The sequence below is a fragment of the Anopheles maculipalpis genome, chromosome 2RL (genome assembly GCF_943734695.1).
Source record: "Anopheles maculipalpis chromosome 2RL, idAnoMacuDA_375_x, whole genome shotgun sequence".
NCBI lineage: Eukaryota > Metazoa > Arthropoda > Insecta > Diptera > Culicidae > Anopheles > Anopheles maculipalpis.
Genome location: NC_064871.1, coordinates 44,608,231 through 44,623,291, shown reverse-complemented (window position 1 = coordinate 44,623,291; position 15,061 = coordinate 44,608,231). Strand labels below are relative to the sequence as shown.

General features: G+C 44.5%; 2 protein-coding genes across 6 annotated transcripts in view; one reads left to right on the top strand and one right to left on the bottom strand.

The window, feature by feature from the left end:
• Positions 1-15,061, top strand: part of LOC126556838 (DNA damage-binding protein 1) — a 412,736-nt gene that overhangs the window by 296,389 nt on the left and 101,286 nt on the right. The gene's annotated exons all lie outside the window — the stretch shown is intronic.
• Positions 1-15,061, bottom strand: part of LOC126558763 (LIM domain-containing protein A-like) — a 66,822-nt gene that overhangs the window by 21,391 nt on the left and 30,370 nt on the right. The window contains exons 1-3 of one of the 4 annotated variants that reach the window (XM_050214823.1): positions 11,640-11,819; positions 9,093-9,152; positions 8,322-8,351 (exon numbers count right to left, since the gene is read on the bottom strand). In XM_050214823.1, coding sequence (XP_050070780.1) covers positions 8,322-8,351; positions 9,093-9,152; positions 11,640-11,784 — 235 coding nt within the window. In that variant the 5' untranslated portion in view covers positions 11,785-11,819. Of the gene's footprint in view, positions 1-8,321; positions 8,352-9,092; positions 9,153-11,639; positions 11,820-15,061 lie in introns of those variants that run through there. The other 3 variants (XM_050214822.1, XM_050214825.1, XM_050214824.1) reach the window with 3 other exon arrangements.

Below are 15,061 nucleotides of genomic sequence, written 5' to 3'. Positions count from 1 at the left end.
TCACACGACAGTGTACCACCCTCGAAATCGCGGTCAATGGCTGTTATGCGAAAAAGATGAACATGAAAAAAGGCTAGAAACGAAGCAGCACGCCTTATCGGTATGCCATGTGAATGTGCAATAATTCTGCCAACAAAGAAGCCCACAAAGAGAGACAGAGAGAGAGAGAGAGGGAAAGAAGGCTCTGTTCCTTTTATTAATGAAAGATTGTGTACACATCTCACTACTCCTATGCATAAGTGCATCGGTAATACGGATCCAAATATAGTAGCCGCTTCAGCGATGGTAAAAATAGTCCAGCCAATAACAAAACAAACAAACAACTTGCTAGCAGGCGCCTTCCCGTTTTTGCCAGGCGACTTTGTGGTGCATCGATTTTCTTGATAACCTTTTTTACCCTCTCGTCGTACGTCGGCAACCGATCGTTATCACTAGGGGATGAGACTCGATTTTCATTCGCTAAGCTTGCCCTACCCCTGGGGTTTCGGTCCAAAGTTTTGGGGCCAACACACGCCAGGCGGGCGCTGTTGCTAGGGAAACTACCGATCGTTGGACGATTGGAAAGGGCGATCGTACAGGTCAGTGTCTTTTCCACCCTTGGTAGGCCAAGTGCGATCGCCGTCCAGTGAGAAATTGGACACTGTGAGCATTTTGCACATACACACATACAGGGTGCGAAGGTTTTTTCGCTTACGGACGTGGATGACACTGGCACGATAGCCATAGCACCCGTTCACACAGTTCTGTTTGCTGTGAAACGCGATCGATGCATTTGCAAAGTGTGCTATTCTCCGTTCTCCAGTTCTCTAGTAGGCGCGTACCAAAGTCCAAAACCAGTAACAACAGACACCAACCGGGGTGGGGTCTTAATTGGGCGGAAGAGAAAGTGTTTTGCAGCAAATTTCTGATTATTACTACCTCCTATATCACTCCCTTTCCCCATTCTATATCTAAGGGCGAAGGATGAAGGGGGAAGTACAGGGGTTTGATTTTGTTTTCATATTGTTGCAACATTTTTTTACATAGCATTTGCCCTACCTTAACGATCGAGGTCGATCGGTGCTAATGCGCTGTTTAATGAGTTTTTCCCCCATGGCACCCATTACTTTACATTGTCTTGCTAAACCCCGGCAATGGCGCCAAAATGTTTACCTCAGGTTGTATCGACCGCGCAACGGTGGAGACACCCTTGAAAAATAGTACAGAACCCTGCCGCACAACGTCAAGCGCCGCCAAGACGAGGCAAGACGTGCATGCCAATGTGAACGCTAGAAATGGGGAAGGTCTTGGGGTAGGTTCAGATAATAAATGCCACCGGTGCGTGTTTTTCGTGATGCAACCACGCCAGCATGCAGGGTTGGCGCCTGTATCCGTTGCAGACTTCGGAAGACAAATATCATTTCCATGAGTATGGTTCGTTGCCATCGATGAACCACCACCAGCTTGTTGCCCCGTTAAGGGAATTGCCATCTGTCCGGTGCAATTATATCAATTTGTTGATGGGAAAGGCAACACCCTACGAGAGACCTGCCTGTTTATGAGGCACATCAAACATAGCTCTCTGTTGCAGCGCAGTGCAGTTACGTGTAACAAACACAGAGCACTTCCACCATCGCAAAAGTGGCGATCTATTCCTAACCATACGAGCACAGTGAGATTTTCCCAATCTAATGCTGAGAAAAAAAAGTATTGGCGAAGTACTCTTTTTTGATTTGGAGTAACGCGCAAAACATATGCATGTTTGCAGTTAAGAGATTTACACCAACTTTGGACATAGTCCATCTCTCCGAGGGATATAAGAGCAGTAGAAATAAGTCGCAGTCTCTAAACCAATGTCTCATAGTTAATATCAATTGGATCCAAGTGTAGTAACGCATAGTTCTTAGTAACGTCGCCTAGTATTTTCTCAGACATTAACAAGAACTTTAAGAGTCCTGACGACTTGAAGACGAAAGACTGTTCCAGCATTAAATTGCTTACAAAAGATATCTTAATACCACAATTTATTAAACCCCAGTTCAACAGTAATGAGAATCTTATTCTGTCTGGACTCATCCCAACAACTGTCCAATGTGCATGGTGGTACGGTGTGTATTAATAGCAAACTAACAGTTGATACGATCGAGACGCAGCAGTTGAATAGCGGGACCAGCAGCATAATCTCTACTATTAATGAGGTGGGCGCGGGTGGGCAAACTGCAGGAGTTATTTAAAACTAGGTTGCCTTCGCCATCGCGGCACAGCGAAACGGTGGAACGGAGGTCAAACTGTTGGGTGTTGTCGGTGGGTTACAGGGCGCGCACTTCTACTATTGTCAAAGAGAGATTTAAGCACGATCAGCATCAAACCCTCAAGCGGTACAGTAGCATGTCAAAGCAGGACAGAACTAATTGCGGAGAGAAAACTAGAAGAAAAAACGCATCGCAAAAGCACGATCACATCTCAAATGCAGACAGCGAAACTAGAACACTTGCAAAACGCACTATGAGAGTCGCGAGGTGGCACTAGGAAGGGATGCAAAAGGGCTGACAAGTTGCCGAGCTGCAGTTCAAAGTCTGTTTTATTTTTGAGCTCACTCACGCTTCACACTCTAGTTAGTGTGTTGGAGTGAGATCGGAACGATTCCGGAGGATTACTGTCGCCACCGAGACAAATCGGCGGTCTAGATTGTAACTGTACTTTCTCCGTAAACTCAAATCTCCACCAACAAGGTGTAAGGTGTATCTGGGAATTCTCGACTATTCTCGACCTGCAGTTTGTAATGCAAACCTTCCTCAACACTTGGCTGCTTGGCAAACATACAATTATAGGATACAATTTCTATTGTTTGTGTGGTTTGGTTACGAAGCAACCAATTTGCTTACGATGACGTTTAGATGTACAATGCGCTCGATAAAGATTGACAGGTGCCAGGCGCAGTGCCTTTCACATCCGCGGGCCCACAAAAACCCGTGCGATTGGCACCGTAATGGATTATTTTATTGTACTTCACTTCATATCTGTACCCCGGTGCTCTCACACACCTTAGATCCCGGAATCGGTGTGAACATAAATAGAATGGAGGATGGAAAAGCCCCCAAGATCCCACCGGTGACCTTCGCAACAAACCTTCGATTAGCTGTGAATTCGAATGTCTCTAGCGGGAAGCCCGATTGTAAACGGTGTTGTGCATCATCTCCGTGGGTTAAAGTGTAAAGTTGTAGCGTGTTATCAGTAGCGACAGCGTTCCAATTTTTTTACGCGATAGTAAAACGCAGTCATTTTGTAAAGGGGAGGTAGGTTGTTGGATCCACCTAGCTGGTGGAATATACCTTAGGGTGAATCAGTAATAAATGGAGAGATAAAAACCCTGTGGAGCTGTACGATAAGCTACTACTTTTCACACAGATATCTCTGTGCCCGTTATTGCAGCCAGTTTCCGACTCGAATCAGATGATCGCTCCCTCGCTGTATCTGATCAGCTGTTTCGTGTGTTTGTTTTGGGAAGGGGTGGATTACTGTGAAAGTATACCCAGACGGTGGACCTGGCACAAATGCTCCTCAACCCCTCGGATGGCATTGGAATTACCCTCGAGACAGAACGGAAAGCATGGCTTGTACTCAAAAACCACCGAACCATGTTTTTTTAAATGGATTTTTGTCCCATTTGAAGTTCCTTGCTTATTTTTCGTCTTCTTGTACCATAAAGAAGGATGCGAGTTGGGTCACGATCTCTTTCTCGTTTCCGTTGACTTGTTCGCTCGTGCGTTTTGTACGTTGTTTCTTTGCAGCTCTTTCGTGACCGCAACATAAGCCCGCACTGTTGCTAAGCGCGATCGAGCCACTAGAGCGATCCCACACACGCACGCACACGGCGACTTGAGCGTCGACCTCAACCAACGCGATCGGTCCAAGCAACAATCGGCGGGAGAACTCGACACAGCACAACATGCGAGAGAACTAGAGAAGACAGCTCGCCGATTACAGTGCGTGCTGTAATTAGCCGACACCTGCAACCTTCATGAGGCCGGGATAGATTTTAAATGTGTTTATCACTCTTCATCATCAGTGCTCGAGAGTGTTCGCTAGGGAGCGCGCACATGCATATCGTGTTATCGTGGTGTGGCGCGAGCGCCACAGCTCGAATGTAGCCACCCGGCGAAAGTGGCCTTGTCACCAGGCGCACACATAAACGCACAGTCACCGCACAACACACTCAGTATTTGCATATGGTAGCTTGTAACCGGGTGAGGTATTTTTCCACTATTGACACATCGCATTAGAGTCGTTGTTAACGCGAATCCTTTATTTCGCCCAGATATGACACCTTGCCAATCTCTCGAACCGTGTGGCATACATTGGATTTTTGATGATCATTTCTAGTGCATCATTGCGTGAGGAAGAGTTCGCTCATCCACCGTTTCCTATTGCGCCATCTTTGAACGCAGCCGTAAAGGTAAATAAAGCGGCCACCAGTTGGAACATTGATTCCACACATTCCCTTTGAAGTGGAATACGGTGCAAGGAATTTCCTAACCAAACATTTAGGCTCACATCCTCATCCATCCTAGCATGATACCTCTACCAAAGAATTCATAACAATATTTGTCTTTCTGGATAGAGTGCGCGTTCCTTTGGCTTTGCCTCTGTTTCGTCTGACGATTCCGGAATTGATTGGAGGCGCGGCATCCCATTTGCTCATCCGTTCGAGACAAATTTCTCGTTTCGTTTGCATTAATTTTTTTTTTTTCAAACCATTTTCCAGCAGTCGGGAAAACGAAAGCGTAAACATAATTAGTACCTGTTGCTTTTGTGCTCTTACTCGGCAAGGCATGAGCCTGAGAATCGTCAAAAACTGATGTACATACGGGAGATGGGTTTTACGGTTTCATCGTTAAATAAAGCCGAGCTCCCTCGAATCCTCCGAAGCAGATGGATTAGTTAATATCCATTGTGTTTATTTGTGAAGTTGCGTGTTGGCGTTATGGTTTACGCTAAAACGGGAGACCAGAATCGTTCGAATCTGCACGCTGCCCAACTACTGTGGCGACAGTAAACCGCACTTTACGAGCTGTAATTAAATGCAACCAGCCGGGAGATTCGACCAGACAAACGAATGAATGGATTTTTTTTTTATTTTGTAATTTTCTTTCTCGTATTATTGCTCGTTTCGTGACGGAAAGAAAAAGTTAAAGGAAGAATTTACGGCACCATGCTGTATTTTTAGCCCACCGCAATAATTTATCCTCACCGTACGCTAGCCTTGTAAGTAACCACACCTGACCAATGAATCTTGCCACCGTATATAGTGGAGGGACGCTTCACTAGCTCTGTCATAATGAAACGGCGCCGGGTTAATGGCACCCGGCACCAAAAAGCTGCGATACTACTACTACTACTACCACTGCCTCCGGAATAATCAATCCAAACCACTCTTCGGCACTCTGCCCACACCCAATAGTGCACGGTACGTTGCCATCTTCAAACGAGTGTCGCGAGCCGCCAACATGTCTACCGGATTGAGCGATACGGGTCCGGTTCTATTTTCGTACATTATTACTTCCACACGAGAGCAGTCCACAGTCCAGTCTAGCAACGTGTGTCCACCTACAGATGCGAAATCGATTCCCGTACATCGTTTACCACGCTCTGCTGTTCGTAAATACGGTCCAGATTTACGAGAAGGATGTGGCAAAAAATACTAAAAACCACCCAAATAGTAATATACACATTCGTTGTCAGAAGGTTTCGTAAACTCAATTCTACGAACAACCCGGTGACGTCAATGATGAAGCTGTCCTGGTTTGCCCGCACTACTACGCATCACCTCACCTTGACGAACTACACCCCCAACTGCCGTTACCATACGCTGCTCCGCCTCTTGGGGCCCGGCGAAACCCGATGAGCATAATGTTCCGCGGCATCATAATGGGAGCAACCGGATTGCGCCATATGCACTTTCTAGTACGGCCATTCTGACGTCAAACGGCATCGGGAATAATCTGCCAATCGAGTTTACGATTGCCCTCACTGTTACTATAACTGTACTACCACGCTGGGTGCTCTCTTGACTAATTGGAGTTGGAACGAGCCCCCATGGTGGAGAATTTTCCAATCAAACGTACAATCATCAGAACACTCAACCATACTGCCTGCCGTGATGATAAGTAGTGACAAATCGCTGGCGTCAAGATTATGTGAACCACTCTCGCTTTCGCTACCCAGGTCAAACGGCCCTGCAGAGGTTGTCGTGCATGTTCGGGTCGTTTCTGCCGTAATCGATAACCGTTCCATTCGCGATGTCGTAGCTCCCCTTGGAGATAAGCCAACAAATTCTACCGCCAAGTGAGCAAGCATTTGGGACAATTTGGGGCGCCTTGTTGCGGGGATAGGACGGACGGTACACGGTGTTCAGAAGAAATGTGTTATAAAAGTGATTCTCACGAGACAGTTCCCACTAAGATTGGTTCCAGTGATGCTAAAAATAGTACTACTACGCAACATTGTGTACAATTGGTTGAAGAGGTTCAAACACACACACACAAAGTGTGGTAAGAGGATACCTCCAAAGAAATTGGAGCCGTTGCTCCGTCAAACGTCAAATGGTTGCCGGGGTTCGTGGCTCTAAATATCGAATAATTGATTCCATCAACATTTGGAGCGTGAATCACACAGCACAGAAACATCTGGCTTTGTAACACACAAATTAACTAGGTGATGCCTCTAACCATATACATATCATATCGATTCAGTTGCCGATGTCCCAGGTCTGTTTCGCTCAGGAAGTACAATGACACTGGCAAGATGTATCCTTGAAGAATGTTAGTTTTTAGCACAGCACAGCATGGCGTCTGATTACCAGACAAGCGATAAGATTACCCCGCCAGGTTATGTGGCAGATAGTGACTTGTCCCACCTCCACTATTATCTTGTTCATCGAACTTTCGTACGGTAGACATAATCGTACTCAAGGCTATAGCTTCATGCAGCACATTGAGCACGGTTTTGTTCAACGTCAAAATCTCCTGCAATGAATTGAACTGAATGAAACAATTAATTAACCTAAGGGAAATCGCTTTCCAACCAATAAAATGTGTCACGGACATTGATCTACGAACCATGGCATGGTACAATCACATCCATGGCATGGTACAATCACGTTCTTCGACCGTGCGCCCGGAAGCCGACTAAATCAAACTGTAATGAATTGAAGCGTAGGGGTGATTGTAATCGCTCTCGGGACGCCATCTTTTTTTTTGCTTTCTAGCACTGATTTGTCTGGTCTCCTCATTTCACCCAACCAAAACACGGTTTCGTTTTGTTTTGATGCTTAAAATGACTTCGCTTTACGCAACTATCTGTCAATAGTTTGTCCTTCGGCTAGTGTAGTATCGCGTTTACCACACACACCATATGTCACGCCGCCATTTGATGTAGCGTCATGCGGTGAGCGGATGATATAAATAAACTCGATAAACAAAAAAAAGGCCGACGATCATCATGTAACGGTTTCTGATATCGTTCACACTATGATAACAGGAGCAAAAATTTATATTCGCCAGCCTAATCCTGCATACTGGTTGGTGGAATTAGTTTGGTCCGGTTCGGCTCAAGGTTGCTTTCTTTCACCGCCAATTTCCAGCTGGCTCCAGGATCATAGCACAGGTGCTTTCGAAGCAGTTTTTTTATGTTACACTTTATCTTGATGAAGTTGTAAAAAAAACCGTCGTTTTATTTATAACCTTTCGAGATGTAAAATAAATACCGACAGGCCATAAACTGTCAATACAGCATTTCCGCTGGACGTTATCTATAAGTAACGTACTAGAATAGTGTCACTGTTTTACAATAGAAAGATAATTCCCAACCTAAATTCCGATCCAAGTCATTTTTTGTTGTCTTTTTTGTTTCAAGTATGTCTCTCTCTCTTGCTTGCTTTATCAAACATATTAACTCGAGTGGATGAAGGATTAAGCCTAGACACACTCTGTGTCAAGCACGCACAAAAGTGTTTGGGATTACTGGAAGCAACGATTAGTACTCAGTTAATAACAGATTTAGAAGCTTAAGAGCATAAAGAAAAAGACCAGCAGCAGAGATAAATGTTAAGCAGGTATCCCGTTAAGAATTTCCTACCATTCGTTCTATATAATTTATTAAACGCTCTTACATTGATAAGCGACTAATTTTAAGCACCAATTCTGTTTTGTTCTAGAAAATGATTATTTTGAAAAATTATGATACTCCACACTACACATATGATAACATATATCGGCAAACATTGGCGTAAACTAGACAAATGAAACACATGAATAGATAATGATAATGACTTTCACACTTACCAAGATGGGACAGGGAAGAAAGTTCCGAATCTGTAAAGAACGATGAAATAAAAAAAATGATAGAATGATTTCGATGGATTTTGAAAACAAATAAAACAGACAGCACAAAAAAGCAGAATGATGAGTGAGTATCTAACAAAAGCGAAATCTGTCACAAGTCAGATTAGACTGCAAATTGAAATATTGAAAGGTTGCCACACGCACGCTTATCGTCGATCACGACCAACTGCACGTGAAGGGCTTCAAAAACTATGCCACGATACCAACCTATCCATTTATTGGAAACAATTAGCTCGTGGATGCACATGCACATTCGTTGGTGTATTAAGAAAAACCCGCATGCATCGATCAGTTTGAGATCAATTGGTCCAACTGATGGGTAGCAAGAAAGAAACAAAGTTATTGTTATTGTTTTGTCGTTTATCTCAATAGTCGTTCAATGGACGAGTGGCCCCGTCAAAGGAATGTACGACGTTTAAAATAAAACCAAAATAAACAAAACACTAAGGTTCTGTAGCTTAAAGATTATTTCCGTTGATAGCCTTGATAAGACACCATTTTCTATCGTTAATGCGCAACTGAATAAAGCAACCCAAAATGTAAAGCTCTTGGAAGCTCAACGTTGCAAACAATAGGCATGCCTTGCGTGCAAGAAAGCTTTCAATTGTTCCAAGTGAACCGACAGCATACTGACAGCATTCGTTGTTTCGTTGTTCAAAGCACATACCGACAGACATTCACCAAACCAAAGCAGCTGTAGATTCCACTTACCAGTATCGTTGAGTAAGTCCTGTATATTGCCATTGTCTACGTCACTCCCTTCTCCAGCGGCTGAAAATATAAACATAAAAACAAACACTAGTTAAAACCCTGTGCAATGTGAAAGCCAAGTAGTTATTCCTGCAAATCATTTAAACGTAAAACATCACTTATTCTGTCCTCTTTATCGACAACATAAATTCCTGTATAAAACATTTAATATTTCTCCGGAAATGAATTTAATCTTCACCACTTTCCGTAAATAGTAAAGTGAAATAAAAATGTGTTCACGGATGCATGCAGTGGCATACAAACATGGTCCGCACTGTAGTTCAGTTACTCCCCACTTGTACGCAAGATATTGTTGCTGCACACAAGCACAGCATGCAAGAGGATGTTGTGGTGAGTTAGCATGGGCACACACCTCACGGCGTGCTAACTCACCACGCTTGACAAGAAGTGGGGAGTAATGTTTTCAATTTGAATATGAAGGAAGATGCTACAGTCCTCCATGTACTTCTTAGTAGAATGATCTACTGCGTCATGCAGGCCAGCTAATGATTTATCAAACTTACTGATATCACGTAGTTGAATAGTCAGAGTTCACTACGGGGGAACGATCCCGAAGGACTTTTAAAGTAAAAAATCAAGATTTGCTAAAAACAATACATAACAATTTAAAAATACACATTTGAAAACATTTTTATCGGATCCTGCGGTAGCAGTAATGAGATACAGCTGTATTTTTTAAATAAAAAATCATGACTGCTAATAATCCACAAACAATCAAACAGTGCGTCGAGCGAACGATGTTTACTTTTCATTAGCACACCGTCCCAAAGCAGCACGGATGCCGAGAGCTCTTCACATTTTCCTGTTGAATTACCAATCAAGTGATTTATGTACAGACACAACTCATTCAAACATTCATTTATTACGACGCATCATACAATTAGCTGTCTAGAGAACTCGAGAGCGATACAGCGGACAGCAAATGTTTGAAATCATAGTTTTTAGTGCTCAGGACCGCAGTAGATAGTGGTCCTGGACTCTGTGTTCTGTTTTTACAAATCAGAACTCTGAGACAATCAATTTACATCATCGCCGTGTCCGTTCGTTTGCAACAAGGTTGACTCAGAATTACCATCATCCGTGTAATCTCGTGCCATAATCCCGTGCACGAGAGTCGTTTATTTATGCATTGTCGTGTCAGCGGTTTGTGTACGTTTTTCTATTCAAACCAGTCGTCCACCATGAGTAACCGTTCGAACCAAATATTGCGAATCTAGATATTCGCTTATGCAATCCACCGGGTCCGTCGTGTCTATACCGAGGGTTGGCTTCCTGATCCATGGCACCATGGCAGCAAAAAAAAAAGGTGGCTTTCCTTCCAGTCGGATATGACTAACGTTGCTTTTTAGTAGCGTTTGCGATACTGCGCCCCTTTCATTCACCCACACACACACACAAGCACACCTGCCGTGCATTCCCATTCCTTAAGTTCAACTTTCTCAACTATCCACCAGACAAAACAATGTTAAGCTTTCATAAACGCATCTCATGCTTTAGATGGGAGAGCGAGAGGGTGACGTTTTATACCCCACAAATGGAAGTTCCCCCGTCAGAGTTGGGAAGCTTTTAAAATTTAAACGATTTTCAAACGAACACTGGCTAAATTGTGATGTTACACCATCGCCATCGACCTTACGAGCATCAAAGTGACGTATTTCATACATTTCCAGGGTGGGCGACCGTGTGAAAGTGTAATGCACGCGGCGACTAACGAATGCAACCACAAGCCGTAACCGAATCCTTCCCTTTCAAGCAACCAAAAACCACCCACCCGAAGCATATGTCACGGTGCTGGAGCATGTCCCCTTCCTGCAGCAATTTCGGGAGTTTCGGCGGAAGCGGCATTGCTGACCAACTGACTGACCGATCCGGTCTCGCCGACCATTAGCCGAGTGATCGAGTGTACGGTGGTTCAGCGTTTCTTACGTAACCGAGATGCCATGCTCTACCACCATGACGGAAGTGAGGGTTTTCGATCGACCGTTGTTAATGTCCCACAATGGTTTTGCATTTCGGAAACGACTTGCTTACAGCCGAATACCGATCGAAGAAATTAATAGAAAGCGGTACACAAAAGACGAATGGAAAATGGTGATCTCTAACGGATATCACCCCTTCAATATAAGCTTACATAAAATCTTTAGAAATATATTGGTCCTACCAATATCGTCGAATGTTGAAAGACGACACAAATACCATTTCTTTATCTTTCACTCTAATCGCCAACGTGACACAATGCACATAAACACTTAAGAAAAACAAGTTTAATACAAACAGATTGGGGCGGAACAAAGCGGATTCCCACCACAAACGTCATCCGGACTTCCGGATAACCTTTAAGAGCATTCATGACTTTTTTGGGGACGTGATCAGAATGCAATATGCCATGTTCCTGGACCAACGCTGACGGGTCCAAACGGTTTGCGGGTGAGACCTTCAACAGCCCAGGAACGGCATGGTGTGACGATCAACACCCCACCACATTACCTGTTAACAGTTCGGCATGAGTTCCGTTGCTAGCGGCCGATGACCGGAGCTGCTGGAATAGTGATAGTAACTGTTGCTGTTGTTGCTGCTGCGGCTGCTGCTGTTGATGCACTGCACCGGCAGACGGTTCACCAAGGATCGTCATCGCGAGTGCGGCGAGATTGGCCTTCGAAATACCGTCCGTTTGTAAAACTTCCGCAAGCCAGACGGGCACTAACGACGTTGGAGCGTACACGGATGACACTGATTGTCTTTCAACATGGTAAATCAATCATGTCTTTGCTTACCACGCGGCTAATGGTAATGCTACGCGGAGCGCACTGAGATATCGTATCGGAATAAATTATTGCACTTTCATGCTCACTGGTGCGTACACTGGACGGGACACACGTACAGAAACGAGGATTACAATCGCATGGAATAAGTAACTGCCACTTTGAGAGGGGAATTCAACATTAATACAGTTGCGAAAACGGATTAAATTAGTCAATAAATTAGGAGTTACTGCACTGGTTTCAGCAAGCAGCAGCAGTTAGGAATTTGAAGTGCTCTTAATTGTACTAAATATTTTAGACGACACATTGCATGAAATTGGCGTATGATAAGGGTGGATTAGATAAACAAGGGTCGCTTTATCTTGACAGCATATGGACGTCTGGTGATGCCTAATCGAATACCCTTCAATAATTGGGGTACGAAAAAAATGTTTCTTTTCGCAGAATTCCTACAGAAAAACTAATCCACTTAGTTTTTTTACGGACTTGATTAGTAAATCGAATTGCGATTAGACTAAAACCTTACGAGATCCAAGTCAGCTTCAGAGACCACCTTCAATAACATGTGTACCGAGTAGCTTTTCTATAGCCAATCGTTCTTACTTAGGGAAAACGATCTAGACGAGATTTGATACCGAGTACTGTCATTTTAAGGATCGACCCTTCCAAGCACTTTACTACAGAGCTGCTCCAATCGGCATGCGACTGAGCAATGAACTAATCCTTCATCTCCATACACTTTTCCCCTATCCCCAACTTGAACACCTTCACATCGTTTGATCTGCAAAACAAAAAGCATATCCACTGCCGATGATTTATCACTAACACTTTGCTCCCCTTTTCGCTAAGCGATGCACCCACGTGACAATGTTCATCTTGTCACCATTGACGTAGCAAACCATCGTATCTGTAACGCGTTGTTGTTGTGGATCCGACAACCATTGATTGCTTATCACTCTCTCGATGGGGCGCGCTCTGCTGCTATCATTTCTGCGGAATCAATTTATCGCAACACACGGAAGGCTAACTTTTTGATTGGTATTGGACTGTCCTGCATTCGATGAGGCTTGAGGAACAGGGACAGGGGGCACCATTATTTGCGCACTTTAACTTATCACCGTTCCGTACCGTTTTGACCCGTCTTGTTTAGCAGATCATAAGACATTGCAACGTTTGTTTCGCTTATCGTACAGCTACCAGCCGTATAACACTATCACACCTGTCACATGGCGAGCAATGTCAAGCAATGTTATACCAATATTCACGATACAATTAATTACGTTGCCCACTCAGTGCGCAAGATTAGATTACTTCTACCCAAACAAAACTCACACGCTTAAAACTTTTGGGTTACTTTTTTTTAACCCACTACTTCAAATGGCGCTCCTTAAGAACCGGGCATTCATAACGCTTCAACCGTCTCCACCGATTGGAACACAAAGACTAAAGTGCTAACGCTTAAAAATCACTCTCCCGGTTTGATTCGAATCTGAAAGGATTGCCATGCCTACTTGATGAACGTCGCACACGATCATACCTTCTCCAATTGATTATTTTTATAGCTTCTGATCACTTCCTACCCACCGATTACCGATTCCAGCGCCAGGCGCATGGTTACACTTCACTCCGGTTCGTCGCGGTTCTGCATTTTCAGTTCAGTTCCACTCACTCCACTAGTATGAAGCCCAACCGGGTAGAGATCATTGAATTTGGCGATCAGCACTGGTGGTGCTCGCCTGCTGTGCTTTGCGCACAAGCAAACCACTAATGTCGCTCGGCGAACGTTTCCGTTCTGCACTGTGATAGTGTAGCGTAGTGATTTTTGTGCTTGTTGGTTCGATTCTGTGTGCCAATTTGAACCCACTCCGGAACGGCCTTGACCGTGGTCCATAAGGAAGCATCGAACCGGAACGATGCCACCTTCCACGGTGGACACCTTCCAGAGGCGCTCAAACACACCGATCCACCAAACGCCGCGTGTTGTGGTATTGTGTGAAGGTTGAAACGGAACGAGCTAGGAACGAATCGCATCACACCGTTGTCGCGACATTGCGCTGTAAAACTGCCCACATTACGGCACTAAAGGGTGGAAAATGGACCGCAGCTGCAAAAGAACTTCCTAGCCCCATCGTGATGAGGCGTGAATTCTATTGCGAGCGTTTTGTGTCACATTTGGTGTGTTTTGTGTCGAGGTGACTATGTTGCGTCAGTGTCAAGGATGTCGGCCATGGTCAAGCGGAAGTACAACATGGAACCGAACCGATGGATCGATGACGGTGGTCATCCTGACAGCTTGGAATGGAACAGGGCGGTGTGAAAGGAAAAGTAACACATTCCAGCGTCAGTATATGGGTGTTTGTGTGCGTGAAGATGCTACGCTTGTAGAGGTTGTTGACTCTAAAGTGAAAAACTCAGCTTTGCAGCAACACATAGCGTTGCGATAACACTGTTAACACTCAGCGTAAACTCAAGTGGATTGTCACTTGGGTATTGCCACATTTCACCAAGAGCTTCAACCATACCGACAGACTACTGTAAACTGTGCTACTACTTTCTTGTTTTGGAGTATGTTTGACAGATGTTTTGCATTGTCAAACACGTTGACCTATTTTCTCGACAAATCTATTTGCAGCTATTTTGGTCCCATGTAATGTCTTCACACGGTTAGGTTTTTGCTTGCCACACATTCCAGCAAATAAAGATCGAGTTCGAAGTAAAACATGTGCAACGCATTCAATTCCTTCACAAACAAATAATTCATCCCGTTTGCCGTAGAATGCAACGGAAAGTTCCACACGACGGAGGACAACATGAAAAAGGTTCAGATTCGGCATCACACATTCAGCAGCGTCCCGGTATTCCAGCATGGGCCGCAAATCGAGTCAGGGCTCGTTTACCGTCATTAGACGGCAAACCATTCCTTTCGTGCCATCACGGCTGCCTGTCTGCATCACGTTCGTTCTGTCTTTGCAACGTATCGTACGACAGCATGATGGCGTAACAGGGCAGGCGTCTGCTGCACTCACTACTGTCACACTGGCTTGCTCATTGTTGCCTCACGATTCGCACACAACCTGTCAGCTTCCTTATTGACTAATTGTTAAAAGAAACCACAACACTGGCCTATTTGCTCCAACAAAAACGCCA